Source organism: Haematobia irritans, chromosome 1, assembly GCF_050003625.1.
Source record: "Haematobia irritans isolate KBUSLIRL chromosome 1, ASM5000362v1, whole genome shotgun sequence".
NCBI lineage: Eukaryota > Metazoa > Arthropoda > Insecta > Diptera > Muscidae > Haematobia > Haematobia irritans.
In genome coordinates, this window is record NC_134397.1 from 221,277,095 (window position 1) to 221,303,878 (window position 26,784).

At 33.5% G+C, this 26,784-nt stretch overlaps 2 protein-coding genes across 2 annotated transcripts; both read right to left on the reverse strand.

Annotated features, from left to right (window-relative positions):
- Positions 1-9,478: 9,478 nt before the first annotated feature.
- LOC142235002 (uncharacterized) lies at positions 9,479-10,291 on the reverse strand. The gene has a single exon (XM_075306226.1). The coding sequence runs from the start codon at positions 10,289-10,291 to the stop codon at positions 9,662-9,664; it is 630 nt and encodes a 209-aa protein (XP_075162341.1). The 3' UTR covers positions 9,479-9,661.
- A 363-nt stretch (positions 10,292-10,654) lies between these two features.
- Positions 10,655-26,430, reverse strand: Muc91C (Mucin 91C). Its single transcript, XM_075292882.1, has 3 exons — positions 26,318-26,430; positions 13,453-13,537; positions 10,655-13,390 (listed from the first exon to the last, which is right to left on the reverse strand). Exons 2-3 carry the CDS (start codon positions 13,477-13,479, stop codon positions 10,838-10,840), a joined length of 2,580 nt encoding a protein of 859 aa, XP_075148997.1. The 5' UTR covers positions 13,480-13,537; positions 26,318-26,430; the 3' UTR covers positions 10,655-10,837.
- Between the last annotated feature and the right edge of the window lie 354 nt (positions 26,431-26,784).

Genomic DNA, 26,784 nt, shown 5'->3' on the forward strand with positions numbered 1-26,784 from the left:
ACATTTTGTTAGAATTTTATTTCTATAGGAAATTTGGTCAAAATTTGATTTCTATAGAAAATTTTGTCAAAATTTTATTTCTATTGACAATTTTGTAAAAATTTTATTTCTACAGAAAATTTTGTCAAAATTGATTTCTATAGAAATTTTGTCCAAATTTTATTTTTATAGAAAATTTTGTCAAAATTGTATTATTTTGTCAACATTGTATTTTTATAGAAAATTTTTTCAAAATTTTATTTCTATAGAAAATTTTGTCAAAATTGATTTTTATAGAAATTTTTGTTAAAATTTTATTTTTATAGAAAATTTTGCCAAAATTGTATTATTTTGTCAAAATTTTATTTCTATAGAAAGTTTTGTCAAAATTTTATTTCTATAGAAAATTTTGTCAAAATTTTATTTCTATAGAAAATTTTGTCAAAATTCTATTTCTATAGAAAATTTTGTCAAAATTTTATTTCTATAGAAAATTTTGTCAAAATTTTATTTCTACAGAAAATTTTGTCAACATTTTTTTTCTACAGAAAATTTTGTGTCAAAATTTTATTTCTACAGAAAATTTTGTGTCAAAATGTTATTTCTATAGAAAATTTTGTCAAAATTTTATTTCTATAGAAAATTTTGTCAAAATTTTATTTCTATAGAAAATTTTGTCAAAATTTTATTTCTATAGAAAAATTTGTAAAAATTTTATTTTTAAAGAAAATTTTGTCCAAATGTATTTCTATACCAAATTTTGTCAAAATTTTATGTCTATAGAAAATTTTGTCAAAATTTTATGTCTATAGGAAATTTTGTCAAAATTTTATTTCTATTGAATGTTGAAATTTTATAACTGTTAGTTACACACAAAAAATTTTTTCTCTGATTCAATCACCAAATTAATTGATCCAATTTATTTTTTAATTGAAATGTCTTCAATCACGAAAATGATAGTATCAATCACAGTTTTAATTGGGCATAGAAAAAATTCTTGATTAAAAAATTAACTGATTTTTTCAGCAAAATTCAATTAATTTTTTAATTGATTCAATTAAAAATTTAATTGATGTTGATTGCAAAACGCAATTAATTTATTAATTACAAAAGGTAACTATTTTTAATTACTTAGTTAGATTGGCTTAGAGTTTTTATTTGGATTAACAAATGATTGTTTGAAATACATTTTTAATTAAAAAAGTAAAAAAAAATCAGCACTTTTTTAAATGAATTAGTCTTCCGAATTTGATTAAAAAGTTAATTGTATCAATTAATTTTTTAATTAAATATTTTAAAAATTTCAATCATTGACTTAATTAACTTAATGTTTCTATCATGATTAAAAAGTTAATTGTATCAATTAATTTATTAATTGAAAAAATTTTCAACTTCAATTAACTTTTTAATTGGAAATATTTTGGTGATATTTTTTTCTGTGTAGAGATAATTTTTTTGGAAAAAATCTACCAATTTTGGTAGAATTCTTCCAACTGTGGCAATCGTGATCACAATGAATGGATAAGTGACCCTGAAATATATGCAAATTGATTTTCTTTGTTTTCTTTTTCAGTTCAGTCTTTCCCATATATGCTAATTTCAGATTTCACCGTGCTATTTGAACCAATTTGTGTGGAACATCTCATATCATCCAATACACCTTAAATTCGCTAATTAAAAACTGGTTTGTTGCACCTACACACAAAATTTTTTTTCTGATTCAATCACGAAATTAATTGATCCAATTAATTTTTAATTGAAATGTCTTCAATCACAGAAATTATAGTATCAATTAAAAAATTAATTAAAGGTCAATTAAAAAGTTAATTGATCCAATTAAAAAATTAATTGATACTATTATTTTTTATTTAATAGAAATCATTTAATTTTTCGGTTATATTTTATTGTTTTCGGTTATATTTTATTTTGTGACAATCTCCCATCGGAAAAGAAATATTTTGTCGCTTTGCAGATGCCTCATATGTAGCAAATAAAGTTATTTCCTTCGCATATATATTTTTTTATTGTTACAATTAAAATTGTGTAATATTTCTACGAACTGTAATGTTTTTGGCTAAATTAGCTTGAATATGGATGGGTTGTGAGATAAATAAGATACAATGTAAACATAATATTTATTTAAGCCAGTGAGTAAGAAAATATAAATGTTGCTAACGTAAATGCAAAGTAGGTTAAGTCCATTTATGTTAGTGGAGAAAATATAAAAAAAAATATTTTTTTAAGTTTAGTACTAGAATGTAGAAGACGTATATTTTTTTTGTGGAATATAATTAATTCCTGGTGCGTTAACTTGAAAAAAGGATGGACCACTCTCGAAAAAAAAACAATATTTGTGTTTTTTAACTTCGGTTATACCGGAAGTATCCATGATTTTTCATATTAAAGATGAATTTTATTACAGAATGTGCAGAATTTTGTTTAAACTTCGCTATTACACAGCTGAGTGGTAAAAATATTGGTAAAAATATTGGTAAAAATATTGGTAAAAATTGTTGTAATATGAAAAGCATATACAGTGTCTCATCTCAATTGATTTGTTGACATAGGTTACTTTACGCTTAAAGTAGCGATATGGTGGTTTAGGTTGTGACCCTACCTCATGCCGCAATGCAGGTGGATGTGAGTGTCATCAAGTGAATGAATGAATGCAGTACATCGACATAGTAGTCACAATGCCACTATACTCTCTACATGCTGAGCATAAATGATGATATAAAATTAAACAATAGGCAATTTTTATGTGACATTTCCAGCATCACAAAAGCGGAAATATTCCCACAAATATATTTAATTCCATTTTTTCTATGCTATACACTTAACTATCTGTCTGAGATTTTCATAGGTGTATTTAAGGTAGTGGGTTATTTTGTTAGCTACCTTTTCATCAAAGATAGTGAAACATCTAAATACACGCCAGTGAAAATTTATGACGAGCAATTTATCAACAATGATAAAATCACAGAATTTTGCCACAATTCTACAATTAAGCTAAATGAACTGTTGAAAACACCAATTGAAATATGTGGCTTGAGAAGTTTTGTTGTAATAAAATTTATTGAAATCTTACAAAATATCTCTTGGTGAACTATTGAATATCAATATTCTGTATTTGAAAGCATGGAATAGGCCAGACATTTTTGGGCTGTTTTAGAACACAGAAAAAAATTTCACGAAAATTTTTCCAATTAAAATTTTAATTGAGTTTTAAAAAATATTCAATTAAAAATTTAATTGATTCAACAAATTTTTTAATTGAAACAAAAATCAATCACAAAAATTAATAGTATCAATTAATTTTTTAATTGGATCAATTAATTTTTTAATTGACCTTCAATTAATTTTTTAATTGATACTATCATTTCTGTGATTGAAGACATTTCAATTAAAAAATTAATTGGATCAATTAATTTCGTGATTGAACCAGAAATTTTTTTTTTGTGTGAATGTATATCCAAGCTTAGGAACTATTGACAGTATCTATTATGGGAAACTCATTTTGAAATTTCCCACTCACTTTTCAAATTCTTTGGCGACCACTTTTCAAATTCTTTGGATGATAATAGTATGGGGGATACACTAACATCGTCATTACGTTTGTATCACATATTAAAATTTTATTGGATCTACACATTTACTGAAATACAATTATCGGAATAATCTATTGTTCAACATATTCCAAAAGTTTTTTGCCTTTTTGATTCGATTCAGATGCTCAAAGTGATTCAGGTTCCTAAGAGTTTGTCCCAGACTGGTTCATAAGAGGCTGTCTATGGGATATTTCTACTAAGATGTCCCAGGCAGCGTTGCCGTTGAGAATTTCTGAAAAATGGCAGAAAAAGTAGTATTCGAAATGAAATGTGGCCCAATCATTTTAAAAAGTGGCACAAAAAGTGTTAAAAAAAGTGTTTTTACAAGAAAAAGTTACAATAAAAATCATTTAGATAGAATTGTGAAATAACTTTTTAATTTAACCATAACCAATGAAACCATTCTTTCAAATTTAATATAAAGAATATTAATAGTGTTTATCTGCAATAGAACAATTTATTTGCATACTTTTAGGTGAAATAATTGTCCGCTAGAGCATAAACAAACATAATTAAAAAGTGGCACAGAACGACGAAAAAGTGGCAAAAATATGTGAAAGCATCACATTTACTGGTTCAAGAGTATTACCGTTTGAAAAATATGAAGCTGAAGTGGCACAACGGTAACACTGGTCCCAGGACGTGTTCCTTTGGAATGAGTTCAAATCGTGTCCGAAATTGTAAATTTATCGCGTCAATAACAAACCCATGTTAAAATGACCGGTCTCTTCCATGTGTCTTGATTAAAATTGGGACTAGATCCTTTGGAATGAGTTCAAGTCGTGTCCAAAAGTGTAAATGTATCCGGTCAATGACAAACCCATGTTAAAACAAGTAAGGAAAGTCTAAAATCGGGCGGGGCCGACTATATTATACCCCGCACCACTTTGTAAATCCATATTTTCGATACTATATCAAATCCGTCAAATGTGTTGGGTGCTATATAAAAAGGTTTATCGCAAATATATACATTTAAATATCACTCGATTTGGACAGAATTTGATAGACTTTTACAAAATCTATAGACTCAAAATTTAAGTTGGCTAATGCACTAGGGTGGAACACAATTTTAGTAAAAAACAAGTAAGGAAAGTCTAAAGTCGGGCGGGGCCGACTATATTATACCCTGCACCACTTTGTAGATCTAAATTTTAGATACCATACTACATCCGTCAATTGTGTTAGGTGCTATATATAAAAGGTTTGTCCTAAATGCATACATTTTAATATCTCTCGATCTGGACAGAATTTGATAGACTTCTAAAAATTCTATAGACTCAAAATTTAAGTCGGCTAATGCACTAGGGTGAAACGCAATCTTAGTAAAAAAAATATGGGAAAGATTTAAATCTGAAGCAATTTTAAGGAAACTTCACAAAAGTTTATTTATGATTTATCGCTCGATATATATATGTATTTGAAGTTAAGGAAAATTACAGTCAGTTTTACAACTTTTCGACTAAGCAGACGCGATTTTACAAGGAAAATGTTGGTATTTTCACCATTTTTGTCGAAATCAGAAAATCATATATATGGGAGCATTATCTAAATCTTAACCGATTCCAACCAAATTGCATTTGCACGCACAGCTAAAATGCTAAATATACTCCCTGTGCAAAATTTCAACTAAATCGGAGTAAAAAATTGGCCTCTGTGGTCATATGAGTGCAAATCGGGCGAAAGCTATATATGGGAGCTATATCTAAATCTGAACCGATTTCAATCAAATCTAACACACTTGACTATACTGCTAATTGTACTCCTATGCCAAAACTCTGGATTCTAGGACCATATTAGTCCATATCGGGCGAAAGATATATATGGGAGCTATATCTAAATCTGAACCGATTTCAATCAAATTTGGCACACATGACTATACTACGAATTGTACTTCGTGTGCAAAACTTGAACCAAATTGAACCAAAACTCTGGCTTCTAGGACCATAATAGTCCATATCGGGCGAAAGATATATATGGGAGCTATATCTAAATCTGAACCGATTTCAATCAAATTTGGCACACATGAGTATACTACTAATTGTACTCCTAGTGCAAAATTTCAACCAAATTGGGCCAAAACTCTGGCTTCTGGGGCCATATAAGTCCATATCGGGCGAAAGATATATATGGAAGCTATATCTAAATCTGAACCGATTTCAATAAAATTTGGCACACATGACTATACTACGAATTGTACTTCGTGTGCAAAATTTGAACCAAATTGAACCAAAACTCTGGCTTCTAGGACCATAATAGTCCATATCGGGCGAAAGATATATAAGGGAGCTATATCTAAATCTGAACCGATTTCAATCAAATTTGGCACACATGAGTATACTACTAATTGTACTCCTAGTGCAATATTTCAACCAAATTGGACCAAAACTCTGGCCTCTGGGGCCATATAAGTCCATATCGGGCGAAAGATATATATGGAAGCTATATCTACATCTGAACCGATTTCAATCAAATTTGGCACACATGACTATACTACTAATTGTACTCCTTGTGCAAAATTTCAAGCTAATCGGGATAAAACTCTGACTTCTGGGTCCGTATAAGTGCATATCGGACGAAATATATATATGGGAGCTATATCTAAATCTGAACCGATTTCTTCCAAAATCAATAGGGTTCTATTCTGACCCAAAAAAGGAACACATGCCAAATTTGAAGGCGATTGGACTTATATTGCGACCTAGACTTTGATCACAAAAATATGTTCACAGACAGACGGACGGACATGGTTATATCGACTCAGGGAACCACCCTGAGCATTATTGCCAAAGACACCATAAGTCTACCTCGTCTCCTTCTGGGTGTTACAAACATATGCACTAGCTTATAATACCCTGTTCCACAGTGTGGCGCAGGGTATAAAAATGGGAAACATTTAAATCTGAAGCAATTTTAAGTAAACTTCGCAAAAGTTTATTTATGATTTATCGCTCGATATATATGTATTAGAAGTTTAGGAAAATTAGAGTCATTTTTACAACTTTTCGACTAAGCAGTGGCGATTTAACAAGCCATTTTTGTCGAAATCAGAAAAACATATATATGGAAGCTATATCTAAATCTGAACCGATTTCAATCAAATTTTGAACACTTGACTATACTACTAATTGTACTCCTAGTGCAAAATTTCAACCAAATTCGGCCAAAAATCTGGCTTCTGGGGCCATATAAGTCCATATCGGGCGAAAGATATATATGGGAGCTATACATAAATCTGAACTGATTTCAATCAAATTTGACTATACGACTAAGTGTTATGTTTGTACAAAATTGGAAGCAAATCGGTATAAAACTCTGGCTGCTGGGTCCATATTAGTGCATATCGGGCGAAAGATATATATGGGAGTTATATCTAAATCTGAACCGATTTTTCCAAATTCAGTAGAGTTCTATTCTGACCCAAATTAGGAACATGTGCCAAATTTGAAGGTGATTGGACTTAAATTGCGACCTAGACTTTGATCACAAAAATGTGTTCACAAACAGGAACGGATGGACAGACGGACATGGTTATATCGACTCAGGAACCCACCCTGAGCATTATTGCCAAAGACACCATGTGTCTATCTCGTCTCCTTCTGGGTGTTACAAACATATGTACTAACTTATAAAACCCTGTTCCACAGTGTGGCGCAGGGTATAATGACCGGTCTCTTCCATGTGTTTTGATTAAAATTAGGACTAGATCATACACACAACTAAACCTGCATTGGTCCTGGGGTTGATCCATTTGCCGTAGGGTATAATATAAAAGTCCTCCGCAATTGCCAATACACCAATTTCGCGTAGGGTATATATCTCCCATATAAACCGATCTCTAGAATTGATTTCTTCAGTATCATAACGCCCCATTTTGCACTTTGAATCTTGGTATATACTGGTGTCTATAACTATATATATCCGACATATAAACCGATCGCCAAATTTGATTTCTTGAGCCTTGAATTTGGCTCATCTTGAAATGCCCATTAAGTCGACTGCTACTTTTGTGCTAATACCCGTAAATCCTTGATCCATCACTTATCATGATGTCATAGACGTGTTTCGAAAAACCGCGATCATATTTTTGGAGCAGTACTTTTGACCAATCGACACGAGCCTTTTTTGAGCGATTGACAAATTGTATTGTCTCAATCTCAAATCAGTTGGCGAACAGCATCATCAGGGTTGCCAGTATTTTCTTGGTTCATGTACCCAAATTGGGACGCTTTCGTCCCCAAAACTCCACAATTTAAATTAGAATTCCGCACAAAAATCATCAATAAATTTTTGACAATTTTTGTGTGGGCCGTAATAATTTAAAACAAGGAGACGGATGTTCTAAATATCTTCCGGTACAAGACCTCATTAAAATTAATTAATTAAGACCTCATTAAAAATAAAGAGTCGTCGAGTTTTTATATGATGCAAATTGTTTTATAAATGCTCTAGAAATAAATATATTAGTTCGGCTTATTTACGAATCAAAATATACCCCCTGTTCTAGTTTAAAAATTCGCAAAACGCAAAATTTTTCTCAATCTTTACTTTCGGAACCTCTACAATATATAATACGAGATTTTCGCAAGCCGTCCCTATCGATAATGAATTCAATTCGTAAAAATTTAATTTCTAAAGATGTATTGAATTGAATTATTGGCAATTAAAAATTTTGCGTTATGCGAATTCGAAAACCAGAACAGGGAGGATAGTTCAAAATAGTCAAGAAATAAAATTGACCGATCAATATGGCATTGACCCATTATGATCTCTGTTCTATATACTTCGTATGTATTTTCCAAATGTGTACGCACGATGAGGGGTCAACACTTCGAGCAGAGTACTTACGAAACTTACCACAAAAATTCACAAATTTCTGGAAATTCTCCACCAAATCCCACGTCCAGATGCCCGAAAACGGCTACCGGGGAGACTAATAGACCAACATCTCCAACAGACGGTAACTACATATAACAGAAGAATTCGCGAAAAATCATAACGGAATTTTCACGATATCTTCCACTAATAGGTTAGGTTAGGTTAGGTTAGGTGGCAGCCCGATGTATCAGGCTCACTTAGACTATTCAGTCCATTGTGATACCACATTGGTGAACTTCTCTTTTATCACTGAGTACTGCCCGATTCCATGTTAAGCTCAATGACAAGGGACCTCCTTTTTATAGCCGAGTCCGAACGGCGTTCCACATTGCAGTGAAACCACTTAGAGAAGTTTTGAAACTCTCAGAAATGTCACCAGAATTACTGAGGTGGGATAATCCACCGCTGAAAAAGTTTTTGGTGTTCGGTCGAATCGAAACTTTGTGTATGCAAGGCGGGCATGCTAACCATTGCACCACGGTGGCTTCCACTAATAGTTCATTGTTTTATGAACGACCATCTTTTTTCTGTGACTGTGGAAAATCTAGAAATAATCGATAGACGTTGTTATAGCAACTCCGTTGGTGGTGCAAAGTGTTAAGGTAACTGCAAAGTGTTAAGGGGAGGAAAGGTGATAGCACATCGATACACATCGAATACTTGTAAAAGTTATTGGAGCGATTCGACACTACATTGAAGAATATACATTTTTTATTTAACAATCATAACGTACCCAGTTACACTTCTCGTCTCGCCAAAGTTCAAATTGCGTTATGATCGTTCATGGCTCTCCTGATTGGGAACTCCAGGAGTATTGTTTTAGTATCCGGAGTGAGAAAATGTAGCGCACATCGCGACAACAGCTGACACCGTATTTTAAACCTCTAACGATTAATAAAAATTTGTTTAATTTTTGATATGAACATATATTTTTTTATTTTAATTTACATATACATATATAAAAAAACTTAAAATAAAATTCGAAATATAATAATATAAGGAAAATAATAATTTAATTCAATATTAATCTGGAATAAACCTTGTTTTTCATTGGGTGGGAAATGTTTCGGTTGCAATCCGAAAGAGAATGCGATCCAAATCTATTTTTCGAAGAAGAGATTGGTTTCTAAACAAAATATGGAATTAAGGCACGTTTTTTGTTTCTTTTGAAATCAAAGGCATTGATTTCAATTTACAAACTAATAGGAGTAACCGCCATCAGAAGAGTAACCCTGTGGAATGGTATCGGGTACTTTGGCTGCTGGATAGGGATATCCGGCATCATTGTTGTCGCTACCCGAGGAAGGAGCTCCATAAGAAGACGATGGAGCACTTGGTGCATTATACGAAGAGGCTGGTCCAGATGGTGCACCATAACCCGTAGAGGGAGTTTGAGCTGGAGCATCATAGCTTGAAGATTGAGGAGCAGAATAACTGTAACCTGAACCAGTTCCGCTCTGTTGGGATGGAGCACTATACGATGAGCTAGGAGCAGAAGGAGCATTATAACTGCTAGATGGAGCACTTGGAGCTCCGTAGCTGGATGACGGTGTTTTGGCTGGAGTTCCATAGCTTGTTGAAGGAGGCTGAATGGGTTGGAATGTTGATGATGAGCCAGAGTAACTGTTGGATGAGCTTTGAGCTGGAGCGCTGTAACTACTGGAGGGACCTTGTGCGGGAGCTCCATAGCTACTGGAAGGGGTTTGTGCGGGAGCTCCATAGCTACTGGAAGGAGCCTGAGCAGGAGCCCCATAGCTACTGGATGGAGTTTTGGCAGGAGCCCCATAACTGCTTAAGGGGAGGAAAGGTGATAGCACATCGATACACATCGAATACTTGTAAAAGTTATTGGAGCGATTCGACACTACATTGAAGAATATACATTTTTTATTTAACAATCATAACGTACCCAGTTACACTTCTCGTCTCGCCAAAGTTCAAATTGCGTTATGATCGTTCATGGCTCTCCTGATTGGGAACTCCAGGAGTATTGTTTTAGTATCCGGAGTGAGAAAATGTAGCGCACATCGCGACAACAGCTGACACCGTATTTTAAACCTCTAACGATTAATAAAAATTTGTTTAATTTTTGATATGAACATATATTTTTTTATTTTAATTTACATATACATATATAAAAAAACTTAAAATAAAATTCGAAATATAATAATATAAGGAAAATAATAATTTAATTCAATATTAATCTGGAATAAACCTTGTTTTTCATTGGGTGGGAAATGTTTCGGTTGCAATCCGAAAGAGAATGCGATCCAAATCTATTTTTCGAAGAAGAGATTGGTTTCTAAACAAAATATGGAATTAAGGCACGTTTTTTGTTTCTTTTGAAATCAAAGGCATTGATTTCAATTTACAAACTAATAGGAGTAACCGCCATCAGAAGAGTAACCCTGTGGAATGGTATCGGGTACTTTGGCTGCTGGATAGGGATATCCGGCATCATTGTTGTCGCTACCCGAGGAAGGAGCTCCATAAGAAGACGATGGAGCACTTGGTGCATTATACGAAGAGGCTGGTCCAGATGGTGCACCATAACCCGTAGAGGGAGTTTGAGCTGGAGCATCATAGCTTGAAGATTGAGGAGCAGAATAACTGTAACCTGAACCAGTTCCGCTCTGTTGGGATGGAGCACTATACGATGAGCTAGGAGCAGAAGGAGCATTATAACTGCTAGATGGAGCACTTGGAGCTCCGTAGCTGGATGACGGTGTTTTGGCTGGAGTTCCATAGCTTGTTGAAGGAGGCTGAATGGGTTGGAATGTTGATGATGAGCCAGAGTAACTGTTGGATGAGCTTTGAGCTGGAGCGCTGTAACTACTGGAGGGACCTTGTGCGGGAGCTCCATAGCTACTGGAAGGGGTTTGTGCGGGAGCTCCATAGCTACTGGAAGGAGCCTGAGCAGGAGCCCCATAGCTACTGGATGGAGTTTTGGCAGGAGCCCCATAACTGCTGGAAGGAGTTTGAGCAGGAGCACCATAACTACTGGAGGGAGATTCAGCAGGAGCACCATAACTGCTGGAAGGAGTCTGAGCGGGAGCACCATAGCTGCTGGAAGGAGTTTGAGCGGGGGCACCATAACTGCTGGAAGGAGCTTGAGCGGGAGCGCCATAACTACTGGAGGGAGCTTCAGCAGGAGCACCATAACTACTGGAAGGGGTTTGAGCGGGAGCACCATAACTGCTAGAAGGAGCTTGAGCGGGAGCACCATAGCTACTTGAAGGTGCTTGAGCTGGAGCACCATAGCTACTAGAAGGAGCTTGAGCTGGAGCACCATAGCTACTAGAAGGTGTTTGAGCTGGAGCACCATAGCTACTGGAAGGAGTTTGAGCTGGAGCACCATAACTGCTGGAAGGAGCTTGAGCGGGAGCACCATAGCTACTAGAAGGTGTTTGGGCAGGAGCACCATAACTGGATGAAGGAGCTTGGGCTGGGGCATCGTAACTGGAAGATGGAGCTCCATAGCTAGAAGAAGGAGTTTGAGCTGGAGCACCATAACTCGATGAAGGGGTTTGGGCTGGGGCACCATAACTTGAAGAAGGAGTTTGAGCTGGAGCACCATAACTAGATGAAGGGGTTTGGGCTGGGGCACCATAACTTGAAGAAGGAGTTTGAGCTGGAGCACCATAACTAGAGGAAGGAGCTTGAGCTGGGGCACCGTAACTGGATGAGGGAGCCTTTGCTGGAGCACCATAACTGGATGAGGGAGTTTGTGCTGGAGCACCATAGCTGGAGGAAGGAGTCTTAGCAGGAGCACCATAGCTAGATGATGGGGCCTGGGCTGGAGCACCATAACTGGAAGATGGTGTTTTAGCGGGTGCGCCGTAGCTGGAGGAAGGTGCTTGAGCTGGAGCACCATAGCTGGAAGAAGGAGCAGCGGGAGCAGAGGGAGCTCCGTAACTAGAAGAAGGAGTCTTAGCTGGAGCTCCATAACTTGAAGAAGGAGCTGCGGGGGCGGAGGGAGCTCCGTAACTAGAAGATGGTGCCTTAGCTGGAGCCCCATAACTGCTAGATGGAGCTGAGGGAGCACCATAACTAGAGGAAGGTGTCTTAGATGGAGCTCCATAACTGGAAGAAGGAGCTGCGGGCGCCGAGGGAGCACCATAACTCGAAGAAGGTGTTTTAGCTGGAGCTCCATAACTGGAGGAAGGAGCAGAAGGAGCACCATAACTGGAAGCTGGTGCTGAGGGGGCACCATAACTGGAAGAAGGTGTCTTAGCTGGAGCTCCATAACTGGATGAAGGCCCTGAGGGTGCACCATAACTGGAAGAGGGCGTCTTGGCTGGGGCACCATAACTAGTAGAGGGCGTCTTGGCTGGGGCACCATAACTGGAAGAGGGAGTTTTCGAGGGTGCACCGTAGCTTGATGATGGAGGTGATGATTTTGGGGGTCCATAACTAGATGATGGGGTACGTGCTGGTGCGCCATAACTAGATGATGGAGCTTTAGCTGGTGCTCCATAAGATGAAGAGGGTGGCGAAGACTTGGGTGGGCCATAACTAGATGATGGAGCACGTGCTGGAGGACCATAGCCTGATGAAGGTTGTTTAGGTGGACCGTAACTGGATGATGGCCGACGAGACGAACTTTTCTTGGGAGGGCCATAGCTGGAGCTTGGTCGGCTTGGGGCAGCATAACTTGATGCTGGCCCTGAAGGCGGCGGTGGTGGACCATAGTTTGAAGATGGACTCCTTGGTGGAGCTCCATATGAGGATGAAGGAGGCGAAGAAGGACCACTGGGAGCATAACTATTGGAAGCAGGACCCGAAGCAGGTGGCAGATATGAATTCGAGGGGGAGTTATATGAGGATGAACCATGATGGCTTGTGGACGGTGGCAAATAGCTATTGCTTACGGGTGCTTCTCGTTTACGAGCATCCGCTGTTACGATGCATAAAGCAACGCATAGTAGCTGTAATAATCAAGTAAGTATCGAATTAGATATAGTGATTTTTGTGAGAGGGATTTACTCACCGTAATTGTAGTTCCAAGATTTTTCATGGTTCTAATTATTTAGTAATTAAGATTAGTTTGTGAATTTGCTCCACTACACCAAACCCTAAAAGAGAAATAAAAAGTTAATGAGACCGGGTCAAAACCTGTATGAGATTTGATTAACTTGAAATTTTGGGTATTGGATTCTTATTCTATATGGAGATTAGACCAAAACATGGACCGATTCAAACCAAATTCGCAACACTTATTTATGTACGTAAAGTAACTCTATATATACGCTTTCTATTGTCGGAAAATGATATTTCGATGTGTTAAAAACGAAATGACAAACTTTATAACCCCATCTCCATTATATGGTGTAGGGTGTATGGTGGGGAGGACAGTTGTTTTGGAGTTCTACATCCTCATCTTCAATAAAACCCATCGGTCAAATTTCTTTCAAACTTGTTATAAGTTCACATAAAACAAACATGATATGTTAATATTTCGGCAGTGTGCAAAAATATACATGTTTCCTGCAATATATTTTTGGGACATATGTTAAAGAAGCGATTTTATTTGGGGGTGTAGTTATCAAAAATACTCAAACGTATATCTCATAACAATAAATGTTCGTTACAAAATATTTTTGATTTGCAAGAAAAAAATCCAAACATTCCTTTTGCTTCGAAGCGTGCTATAAACTGTCACACTGAACTAAAATTCAAACTGTAAGTGTCTACAAGCTATTATTAAATGATTGCTAAGAAAGACATTACGACGCCTTGATGCCGGCACCTCCAAACCTATTTAATCCGTCAATGGAATCTAAACCACAAACAAGACCCAAAGGGGGCAATAAAATTCGATGTGAAGAGTAGCAATGTAACTCTAAAGACCTGTTAACTCCAATTGGTTGGTGTTTTGCTGCTTATCGACCGCAATAGACATGCAACTTACTCGTAATCATCATGAAACTACGCAAACTGAAAACAGAAGAAGAAGCACACCTCATCATCATCATAAGGTGAATGTGTTACGACTGCGTAGAGTGATCGATGTAGCGGACTTGTAATAGGGAAGTTTTAAATCATTAAATGTCAATTAAAATCAACATTTTCTGTTCATCACACAAAATTTTCATCTTTTGTTCATCGGTTGGTGCTTGGTGAATCCACTGCCCGTATACGATATCATTCACAAACTGCTGGAACTGATGGTGGAGGGCTACTGTAGTGATGTTATAGCTTCAGTTACATTAACATGACCTCGCTTAGGCTTCGAAAATGACGCACTCATGAAGCGTTTATCCAAATCACTTATCTACAATGTTGATCAGTTGGAGAAGTTGTAGCAGAGCTTCTCCTTATCTAGCTAAGATTGGCCATGCGATTTTCCATAGTAGTTGGTTGTGTTGGATGGTATTGTAGGAAACTCTCAATCGCTTTGAAGTACAACTTCTTAATGAAAATCATAATAATGCTCTGATGATTTGTTAAGATCGTTCATAAAAGTAGCATAACAGACTCATCATTTGAATAAAAACAAAAACAACACAAGTTTTAACTTTTGCTGATTTATTATTATTATTGTTGTTGCTGCTGTTGTTGTTGTTGATGTTTATGACCAATGTTTCTTTCAACGTTCGCTATTATTCCTATTCAATTCAAAATTCAACGTTGATTTTGTTGCCTCTTTTTGCAACAAAATTTTGCCTCGTGCGTTGCAAACTAAGTTACTGACTGTTTTGCTGCTGGCAATTAAGTAATCCATTAGATGATGTACAGATGATACATCATCAGTTCCATATGTAATTCAGAAAATGTTGAATTAAAAATTATTATTATTATTATTTTGTAAAATAATGCAATTGAAATTCAAGGATTTTATGTGAACTTCATATGTCATAAAAGTAATTGGGATGACATTGTAATGGATTTTGGAATTTTATATTATTTCAATATTATATATTGCCAATATATTAATTGAATTTGAATTAAAAAAAAATAATAATTGATTCTAAAATATTGTTAATGGTCCATAATTGACAGATAATTTTACTATCCAGATATATAAATCACATATATGAGTGCAGCCTTTTAAATGGCGTTTTTTATATTTTTAACGAGGAGAGCTCATATGAGCAAGAAGGGCAAATTTACAATTTTACCATAATATCCTATTCGGTACAATTTTATTTATTGAGTTTAATACATAGTTCAAAATAATACGTTCATTTTGGTAATATACAAGATTCTACACTGAAAAAAAAGCATGCCCGGTTCCAAAGATTTTGTCTTTACTTTAAAAAATTTGGTATTGATTCCGAGCCAAAGAAGCGGAGAATACAATTAAGGATACTTTTAGGACACAATTCTCTTTTAAATTTGGGTTTAGTGTACTTGCTACTAGGAAGCATATTTTAATTTTTCGCTTTTTCAGCTTTTTTTCTTCATATGCTATCAAAGTCGTTTAAAAACGAGTTAACGACAACTTTATTTTCCAAATTAAGACTCGAGTTCCAGTAGAAATTATGCTATGTTTCCAGTAAAAAACGTCTTTAAAATAAAGTGTTGAAAAACATGTCCTATATTTCTGAATTATTAAAGTCAAGTTGACCTTAGCCCAAAAAATTTTTCTTTCATGTTATGATACCCATTTTAAGCGAAATCACTTAATAATAAGGACAATATGACTTCATTGAAAAGTTTATCGACTTTTGGACAAGGAAAAAAAACTTTATACTAGAGAAATGCGTCTTCTATGCTAAGCAAAATTTGCATTCGTATTTTAAAGACATGAAATCTTTGACCTCACGACAATATTTTTTTCAGTGTACAGCGGCAAAACGTGTTTATTGTTCTGGGAATTTTGAATTTGAATTAAAAAAGTAATTGATTCCAAAAAGTTGTTTTTAGTCCAGGATTTGCACTTAATTTTACTATCAAGATATATAAATAAGATATATGAGTGCAAACTTCAAAATTGAAATGGGGTACTTTTAGCGAGGAGAGAACGAGAGCCAAAGAATTTATTTAATTCCATATGAGAAAGACGGGTACCCATAATGAGCAGGGATGCAAAGTTGCTTGTATTTGATACATGGCAAATATTTAAGTACACCACATGCAAAAGTTGCTTGTATTTGATACATGGCAAATATTCATGTGTACCACAATTTTAAATATTCAGTTTAAAGTACAAGTGCGGCAAAATGGGGTTCTATAAATTAATACTGACCAATATGGAGATCTTTTTGGTAGTCCAAAAATCTTAAATTATACAAATGAAGGAAATAATATGAAGCATTCCTAACATACACCTTATATTTAATCCAGACGAAACCAATGAAGATATTAACAAGGGAAAAGTACATTATCACCTTATGTCAAAGTCTGTACATTTAGTATAATGTTCGAGGAATATATAATTCAATTTTATGTTAATAACTTTTCGTTATTATTTATTTTTTCATTTAGCAATTGTATGCATCAATATTGAGGTAGGTTGAAGGTGAATCAGAGAAGTATAATTTTCATCCCTGATACACAAAGTGACCGGAGACTCCAACATTTTGACTAAATTAATTTTATAACTTTTTGAGTAAAATGGATAATCTCTGTCTAGAAAGATCAATGTGAGCACTTTACAGTAGAGGTGTGCACGTGAGTAAGTGGATCGATATAAAGTATCGTATTTATTTATGTGTGCAAAAAAAGGTCTTAATTTCACATTAGATGCCAATTGAACTCTATATTTCAAATTTAGGGCAATGTTTAATAAATAAAACAAGTATATACGGCCGTAAGTTCGGCCAGGCCGAATCTTATGTACCCTCCACCATGGATTGCGTAGAAACTTCTACGAAAGAGTGTCATCGACAATCGAATTACTTGGGTTGTGGTATCTTAAAAATTCTTAACATCGTTTTCTAAATTGTGAGTTAGTCCATACGTGGTATGTATTAAACAATACGTACAGATCAAGAATTGATCGCTTATATGGGGGCTATACACAATTATGAACTTGATATGGACCAATTTTTGTGTGATTGGGGATCGATTTATCTGATGGCTATATATAACTATAGACCGATATGGACATAGTTAGGCATGGTTGTTAACGGCCATATACTAGCACAATGTACGAAATTTCAACTGACTCGTATGAAATTGGCTCCTCAAAGAGGCTCCAAAACCAAATCTCGGGATCGGTTTATATGGGGGCTATATATATGATTATGGACTGATATGGACCACTTTTGGCATAGTTGTTAAATATCATATACTACCACCACGTACCAAATTCCAACCAGATCGGATGAATTTTGCTTCTCCAAAAGGCACCGGAGGTCAAATCTAGGGATCGGTTTATATGAGGCCTATAATTATGGACCGATTTCGACCAATTTTTGCATGGATGTTTGAGGCCATATATTAACACCACGTACCAAATTTCAACTGAATCAGATGAATTTTGGTCTTCCAAGAGGCTCCGGAGTTCAAATCTGGTGATCGGTTTATATGTGGGCTATATATAATTATGGGCCGATGTGGAACAATTTTTGCATGGTCATTAGAGACCATATATTAACACCATGTACCAAATTTCAGCCGGATGGGATGAAATTTTCTTCTCTTTGAGGCTCCGCAAGCCAAATCGGGGGATCGGTTTATATGGGGGCTATATATAATTATGGACCGATGTTGACCAATTTTTGCATGGTTGTTAGAGACCATATACTAACACCAGATACCAAATTTCAGCCGGATCGGATGAAATTTGCTTCTCTTAGAGGATACGCAAGCCAAATTTGGGGGTCCGTTTATATGGGGGCTATACGTAAAAGTGGACCGTTGTGGACCAATTTTTGCATGGTTGTTAGAGACCATATACTAACACAATGTACTAAATTTCAGCCGGATCGGATGAAGTTTGCTTCTCTTAGAGGATTCGCAAGCCAAATTTGGGGGTCCGTTTATATGAGGGCTATACGTAAAAGTGGACCGATATGGCCCATTTGCAATACCATCCGACCTACATCAATAACAACTACTTGTGCAAAGTTTCAAGTCGATAGCTTGTTTCGTTCGGAAGTGATTTCAATAGACGGACGGACGGACGGACGGACGGACATGCTCAGATCGACTCAGAATTTCACCACGACCCAGAATATATATATACTTTATGGGGTCTTAGAGCAATATTTCGATGTGTTACAAACGGAATGACAAAGTTAATATACCCCCACCCTATGGTGGAGGGTATAATAATGATATAAATACCCATCATAATATGAGAAGATACCAACAGTATATGTATTTGTGGACCAAAATTATTGATACTATCTCAAATCCTTTAAATTTGTTGCGAGCTATATAAAGGTTTATATTCCCATATGCATGAATTTGAATCTGAATCGATTTAGACAAAATTGTATATACTTCTACAAAATCTATGTACTTAAAATTTAAATCTAACGTTATGGGACGTAACACAATTTTAACCAAAAATAAAAATGCAAGGAAAGTCTAAAGTAGAGCGGGCCGATTATAAAGGGTGATTTGTTAAGAGCTTGATAACTTTTTTAAAAAAAAAAACGCATAAAATTTGCAAAATCTCATCGGTTCTTTATTTGAAACGTTAGATTGGTCCATGACATTTACTTTTTGAAGATAATTTCATTTAAATGTTGACCGCGGCTGCGTCTTAGGTGGTCCATTCGGAAAGTCCAATTTTGGGCAACTTTTTCGAGCATTTCGGCCGGAATAGCCCGAATTTCTTCGGAAATGTTGTCTTCCAAAGCTGGAATAGTTGCTGGCTTATTTCTGTAGACTTTAGACTTGACGTAGCCCCACAAAAAATAGTCTAAAGGCGTCAAATCGCATGATCTTGGTGGCCAACTTACCGGTCCATTTCTTGAGATGAATTGTTCTCCGAAGTTTTCCCTCAAAATGGCCATAGAATCGCGAGCTGTGTGGCATGTAGCGCCATCTTGTTGAAACCACATGTCAACCAAGTTCAGTTCTTCCATTTTTGGCAACAAAAAGTTTGTTAGCATCGAACGATAGCGATCGCCATTCACCGTAACGTTGCGTCCAACAGCATCTTTGAAAAAATACGGTCCAATGATTCCACCAGCGTACAAACCACACCAAACAGTGCATTTTTCGGGATGCATGGGCAGTTCTTGAACGGCTTCTGGTTGCTCTTCACTCCAAATGCGGCAATTTTGCTTATTTACGTAGCCATTCAACCAGAAATGAGCCTCATCGCTGAACAAAATTTGTCGATAAAAAAGCGGATTTTCTGCCAACTTTTCTAGGGCCCATTCACTGAAAATTCGACGTTGTGGCTCGTTAGTAAGTCTATTCATGATGAAATGTCAAAGCATACTGAGCCTCTTTCTCTTTGACACCATGTCTGAAATCCCACGTGATCTGTCAAATACTAATGCATGAAAATCCTAACCTCAAAAGAATCACCCTTTAATATACTCTGCACAACTTTGTATTTAGATCTACATTTTGATCTCAATCTCAAATCAGACTTCTACAAAATCTCGGGCAATATTTGGGAAATATTTATAATTGTTTAGACAATTTCGCAAAAATGCATTTATGATTCATTCATTAAAAAATTTGAAAATTTGAGTCATTTCTACAAGTTTTCGACTTAGCAGTGAGTATCAGTGAGCATACAATTTTGGAAAAATTTTTGTATAGTAAATAAAATTTTGACTAAATTTTCTATAGAAATAAAATTTTGGCAAAATTTTCTACAGAAACAAAATTTTGACTAAATTTTTTATAGAAGTACAATTTTGGCAAAATTTTCTATAGAAATCATATTTTGACCAAATATATAGAAATAAAATTTTGAATAAAATTTTTATAGAAATAAAATGTGGCAAAATTTTTTATAGAAATAAAAGTTTGAAAATATTATCAATAGAAATACAATTTAAAAAAAACTGTGTAGCAAACAAAATTTTGCAAAATTTTCTATAGAAAAAAAATTTTGAAAAATATTCTATAGAAACAAAATGTTGACAAATTTTCTATAGAAATAAAATTTTGACTAAATTTTATATAGAAAAAAATATTTCTATAGTAATAAAATTTTGAATACATTTTTTATAGCAGTGAGCATCAGTAAGAAAAAAAATTTTGAGAAAATTTGCCATAGAAATAAAATTTGACAATTTTTTCTTATAGAAATAAAATTTTGAAAAAATTATCAATAAAAATACAATTTTAGAAACATTTTTGTGTAATAAATAAAATTCTGCAAAATATTCTACAGAAACAAAATTTTGACTAAATTTTCTATAGAAATAAAATTTTGACAACATTTTCTATAGAAATAAAATTTTAATCAAATTTTCTAATAAAAAATCTATTACTATAAAATTTTGGCAAAATTTTCTATAGAAATAAAATTTTGACTTTTGATCTTTATAGAAATAAAATTATTAATAGAAAAAAAAAATTTTGAAAAAATTTTTGTGTAACAAAAAAATTTTGCAAAATTTTCTATAGAAATAAAATTTTGCAAAATATTCAATAGAAACAAAATTTTGACTCAATTTTCTATAGAAATAAAATTTTGACTTTTGATTTTTATAGAAATAAAATTATTAATAGAAATAAAATTTTGAAAAAATTTTTATGTAACAAAAAAAATTTTGCAAAATTTTCTATAGAAATAAAATTTTGCAAAATATTCAATAGAAACAAAATTTTGACTCAATTTTCTATAGAAATAAAATTTTGACTAAATTTTCTATAGAAAAAAATATTTCTATAGTAATAAAATTTTGAATAGATTTTTTATAGAAATAAAATTTTGCCAAAACTTTTTATAGAAATAACATTTTGACAAAATTTTCTATAAAAAAACAACTTTGAAAAAAATTTCTGTCAATATTCCACATATGTATATGGCCTTAGGTTAGGTAAGGTTAGGTTAGGTTAGGTGGCAGCCCGATGTATCAGGCTCACTTAGACTATTCAGTCCATTGTGATACCACATTGGTGAACTTCTCTCTTATCACTGAGTGCTGCCCGATTCCATGTCAAGCTCAATGACAAGGGACCTCCTTTTTATAGCCGAGTCCGAACGGCCTTCCACATTGCAATGAAACCACTTAGAGAAGCTTTGAAACCCTCAGTAATGTCACCAGCATTACTGAGGTGGGATAATCCACCGCTGAAAAACTTTTCGGTGTTCGGTCGAAGCAGGAATCGAACCCACGACCTTGTGTATGCAAGGTGGGCATGCTAACCATTGCACCACGGTGGCTCCCTATATATGGCCTTAAAATAAAAAAAAATAATAATTTCGATTGTTCGAAATATTTCAAATAAATTGATATGGACATTAAAATGGATCGATCAAGCCCATCTGCTAGTCTAACATTCTAGGAAACATAAAAAGATAGCCGTAATTGGAAGTTGATTTTCATTTACAATCATACTGTACATTGATCGAATGAATAACGCAATGAAAACTAATTTGTGTAAAAACTTGCTTAGTTACAAAATTGTGAAGTGTTTTAAAAAATTTGGTTTAGCCGGAGTAAAATTTTTACGACTCCGACACCAGCAAAATCTTCAGACTCCGACTCCGGCTCCATAGCCCTGGTGAGAGCATATAAATGAGAACTGAAAGTTTTCAACACAATTTTTAGACTGAATATTGTAGTTGAATTGTCAGCAGATTCGAAGTTTCCGGACTGAGGACGATATTAGCATCCACCCAATCAGCTCTGGGTTGGTTTCCTTATAACATCGGAGGGTCACTAGACAAGGGCTACTGAGGAAATGTTGGAGGTACTAAAGAATTTTCCATAAATAGGTATTATTTTGAATTTCGAGGTATTTCATAAGTTAGAGCGACTCTAACTTATGAAACTTTTATACTTTGACATTTGACAAGTAGAATAAAATAATTAAAATTATAAAAAAATCATGAAAATCTTGGACCGGAAAATCTATCAAAATTGTGGCATATGGGCCTCAAAAACCCAATAGTTATTGGTGTAAAGTCTCTAAATCGACAATGTATTTCTGTTTGGTGCCGTCTTGAGGGGTCATTGAATCTTACTTTTTTTGAGAATGAGGTCGATTCAACCTTATTATTAATGAATTAATTCCATAGATTAATATATTGGGAGATGTTTAACGTTAATTACTCGAAGGCGAGTTCTACTGAGACGTTATTGCATGAATTAGTCGGCTTTATTGTAGCACATTAGGTTAAGTTAAAGTGGCAGCCCGATTAAGTTTCAGGCTCACTTAGACTATTCAGTCCATTGTAGCACATTGTATCAATGCTCTTTTTCCAACCACAGTAACATCTGGCGTAGATATACACTGTTTGGGTTATATGCCAAAAGGTGTTATCTTGTTTATATATTTTTTATTATAGAATAATAAAAATTTCATATTATAGAATAATAAAAATGTTATAATCTAGCTATTGGTTTTGTATCGTTGAAGGGGTTGAAGTTATCATGGAATATCCCATATATGTTACTTGAACATATGTACCTATTTTGATGCATCTATATACGAACTAAAACACGTAAATAAAAATCCAAACTGTTCAGTATATACTACAAAGAAATCATAATTAAATTCCGCAACGTAAGAAAGAAGAAAAATAAAGATTTGAAAATTATTTGCGAAGACCAGATAATGAATGGCGAAAAAACAAAAAACTAATTTAGTATAAGGAAACTCCATGGGCAAAAAAAAAAAAACTAAAACAAATCATAAAAGTGCGTGAATATTATTTTGAAAAATAGTTTGATTTATACACTGAGAGAATAGTTTAATTTTATTACCGGTAAATTTTCTTCAAAGTCCCGGTATTTAGAAATTTTGCTTATAAAAGAAGACTTATTTTCTTGTCACACTATTTTACAAAATCCTCTAGTTTTTTTTTGTATACCAGTCATCTCTTCAGGCCTATAGGGAACACCCATGAAGAAATTAAACTTATACACTGAAAAAACAGTGAACCCACCAGGAAGAAAACTTTCGGTTAATTTTAGAAAATTTTGAATATTTGTAGAAAATTTTAACTAAACAGTATGACAAACGTTGGCAACACGCCGATGTCATAAATATAAGTAAATATTTTTCGACAAATTCAAGAAAATTTATTAGACATAACTAAGTTTTTTCACTTGTTAAACAAAATTTTATAGTTTGAAGGAAAAAATTGGAGTTCAAAATTGCAAGAATGTCTTTAGTGACATACGAAGTTCATGATTGACGCATTTTTGGTAAAATTTACAAATTTAAAGAAATTCTGAACTATTTTGTGGAAGACACGAATTTAGTTAATCTTTCTGTTTCATTTGAGTATATTTTTTCCTCGGTTTTAGTTAATTTAACTATCGTACACAAAAAATTATTAGAGTAAAGGAAACTTTCTCCAAACATAATAATTCCATGAACTAAAATAAAGTTAAATTGGCTTTAGTGAAATAGAGAGTTCACTTTTTTTTTTAGTGTACTGAGCTGGAAGTCGATTCATTTGTTCTTCAAGAATATTTTTAAAAAATGGTACTTCCTTTTCGATTCAAATATTTCAGTACAAAGCTCATCGAAGAATCTTGTAATGCTCTTTGTATTGCATTTAAATTTAATTTATTTATATTTAAATCAAGTTAAATAATTTTAATTTAATACATAAAATATTTAATTTAATGTATCTATGTATAGTTTAATTTGTTTTATTTTCATATAATTTCTTCTCATTTAATTTAATATGATTTTGTTTGTTTAAGTTTTTTTAAGCCTACATTTATTTAATTAGCATTAAATGAATTTAGTTGTGAGGTGAATGAGTTAGTTAAATTTAATTATTTTTTTTTTATTTTGTATTTAACTAAAATTTTAGAGTTAATCTCATCATTAATAATTTCATTTCAGTTTTCATTTATTTAGTTTTATTTTCAATTTTTATACATGTTAAATATTTTTTATTTATTTGTTTTTACTTTCAACCATACCTAATTATACAGGGAAACCTCACGGTCATCTACAATTTTGTCCACATTTGTAAGGTGTAGTGAAGAAGCTACTTTTAATATGATACTATAGTAAATGTCTCTCGAAAATGTTTCATTTTTGAGATGTGTCATGTTTTCAGATTGTTCGAATTTGAAAGGTTCTACGGTATATATGTTAATGTGGCAACTTTTTCGTTCGTAATTTCATAAATTTCATTCCCTTAAATGGTAGGTAGACAACCACAGCTGAGAAATGTGCTGCATTTGCTTTATTCATTACAAGCCACCGAAAGTATTTGTGTCTGAATTTACTTAATGCTGAATAGCTCAAACACTTCAAAGGGAATAAAATGTTTGTGTATCGCACCATAAATCGTTATTATGATACTGGTACCATAATATCCATACGACAAAGTGCAGAATAAAAAAACATCAACATCTAAAATTATTCTTCAAGTAAAGCCTCGAATTAAATTAAGTCCATGCACTGAAAAAAGAATTTTCTTTTGACACGAAAAAAATGTTTTAAAGTAAGTAAATATATTTGAAGTAAGTAAATATATTTCGGGTTTACTTACTTACTCTTAAAGAAACTAAATTATAATAAATTATAATTTAATTATTATTAATTATAATAAAGGCGTATTTTGAGTTGTCTAAATTTTCGTTCGAAAGTATTTTTCCTTTGGGTGTGCGGTATTGGCAATCAAAAAAACTTGTTGTTAAGCTTCCAAAATGCTCATGATCTTTGTTGGAACTGTAAGTGCAAGTGGTTTGCTGCATTTCCACGGATATCGGAAATCGTGTTCTCTTATGATAGAAATTTTTCAATTGAGCAATAATCGTGATCACTTAGTTTCATTTCTGGGAAACGAATTTTTCGACTAATGAAGTTTTCATTTGTTGTTAAAATTATTTTCTATTTCTAAAAAAAATCGTTGAAGACAAACGAGGCAATGGATACCATAAAGATTAACTGCCTTTAGGGGAACAATTTTACCAATGAAAGAAAACAACGTTAGCCAGAAATATGACACCACCGATGACCAGTGACTTTCCAGTAGTTTTCTTCGAGCTTGGTGTCAAAGTATATATAAAAGTATATCAATTTAAAGAAACCTTTATGATTGGTTACATTTATGTATTTGTCGAGTCGAGTTCAATAATGAATAGTGGGGAAAACTAAATAAAAATATTCGAGACTCAAGGATACACATCCCCTGTATGTTGTTCACTTTGATGAGCACTAAAAAATAGTCCAATAATATTTGTTGATTATCGGATTTAATTTGAAGTATATTGTATTCGTTTGAATTCTCTTACACACAATAAAAAAATGTCATATTTTTTTAAATAAAATTTAGATTTTTATCTACTAAATTAATTTTCAAACAAACTCAGTTGAGTAGGCTTTATTGGATCGATTTAATTTTTAATTGAAGTGGGTGATTAATTTTTCCAGTTTTGCAAAATCCATGACTTTTGTTTTTATTTTTAAATAATTTCCATAAATACATTAGGCAATGTCTATTTATTTTCAGCTTTAAATATTTTTTTAAATACATATGTCACAATAGTTTAGTTTTCAGATAATCCTTTCCCGAAATGTGTTTTGCTCAATATCAAAATTTTTAATTATATTTTGAACACAGGAAAAACATTTTATTTTTAATTTTCAACTATTAACACGGTTACATAAAAAACTTGTTGAATTTTTATTTATTTTTCATTTTACTCAGTTTTTATTTTTTTAATTTTCCAGTTTAGTTTTAACGAAACTTTTATATGGAATATTTGAAAATATATTGAATATTTCAAAATTGTATTAAATGTTGTTTTTTTTTTTGTGCACAATAGAGAATATTTGTCAACACTAACCCAAAAATATTGTCACTGTTTCCGTGTGACAGCCAACAAATCCTTCGGTTAAAATTTGTTCGATTGATTGATTTCCTCACCAAAATGTTGTGGTGTTTTTGTTGAAACGTTTATTCCGATAGTTGAATATAAACTATGGTTCCTATTGAACCTACCATTAGGCTTTTATACTAAAAATGTTCGACTTCCAACTCAACATAGACGAAGCCCAGTGGCAATGCAATGCCAACGCACATTGGAAAGAAACAATGGAAGTAACATCTTCTCAAAACTTACCGTGATTTACTTTACATTTGAAGAAGCCGATGTTTGGAGTTGTTGGTGGCATTTTGTTAGTGTTTGTTGGTTGGTGGATTTTTCGAAACTCATCTTGAAAAATATCATCATCATCGTGATCGTCATCATGATCATTATTATGGTTGCAAATCACATCTAATCTGTTACAATTTTCTGTTTTGGTTTTAGTT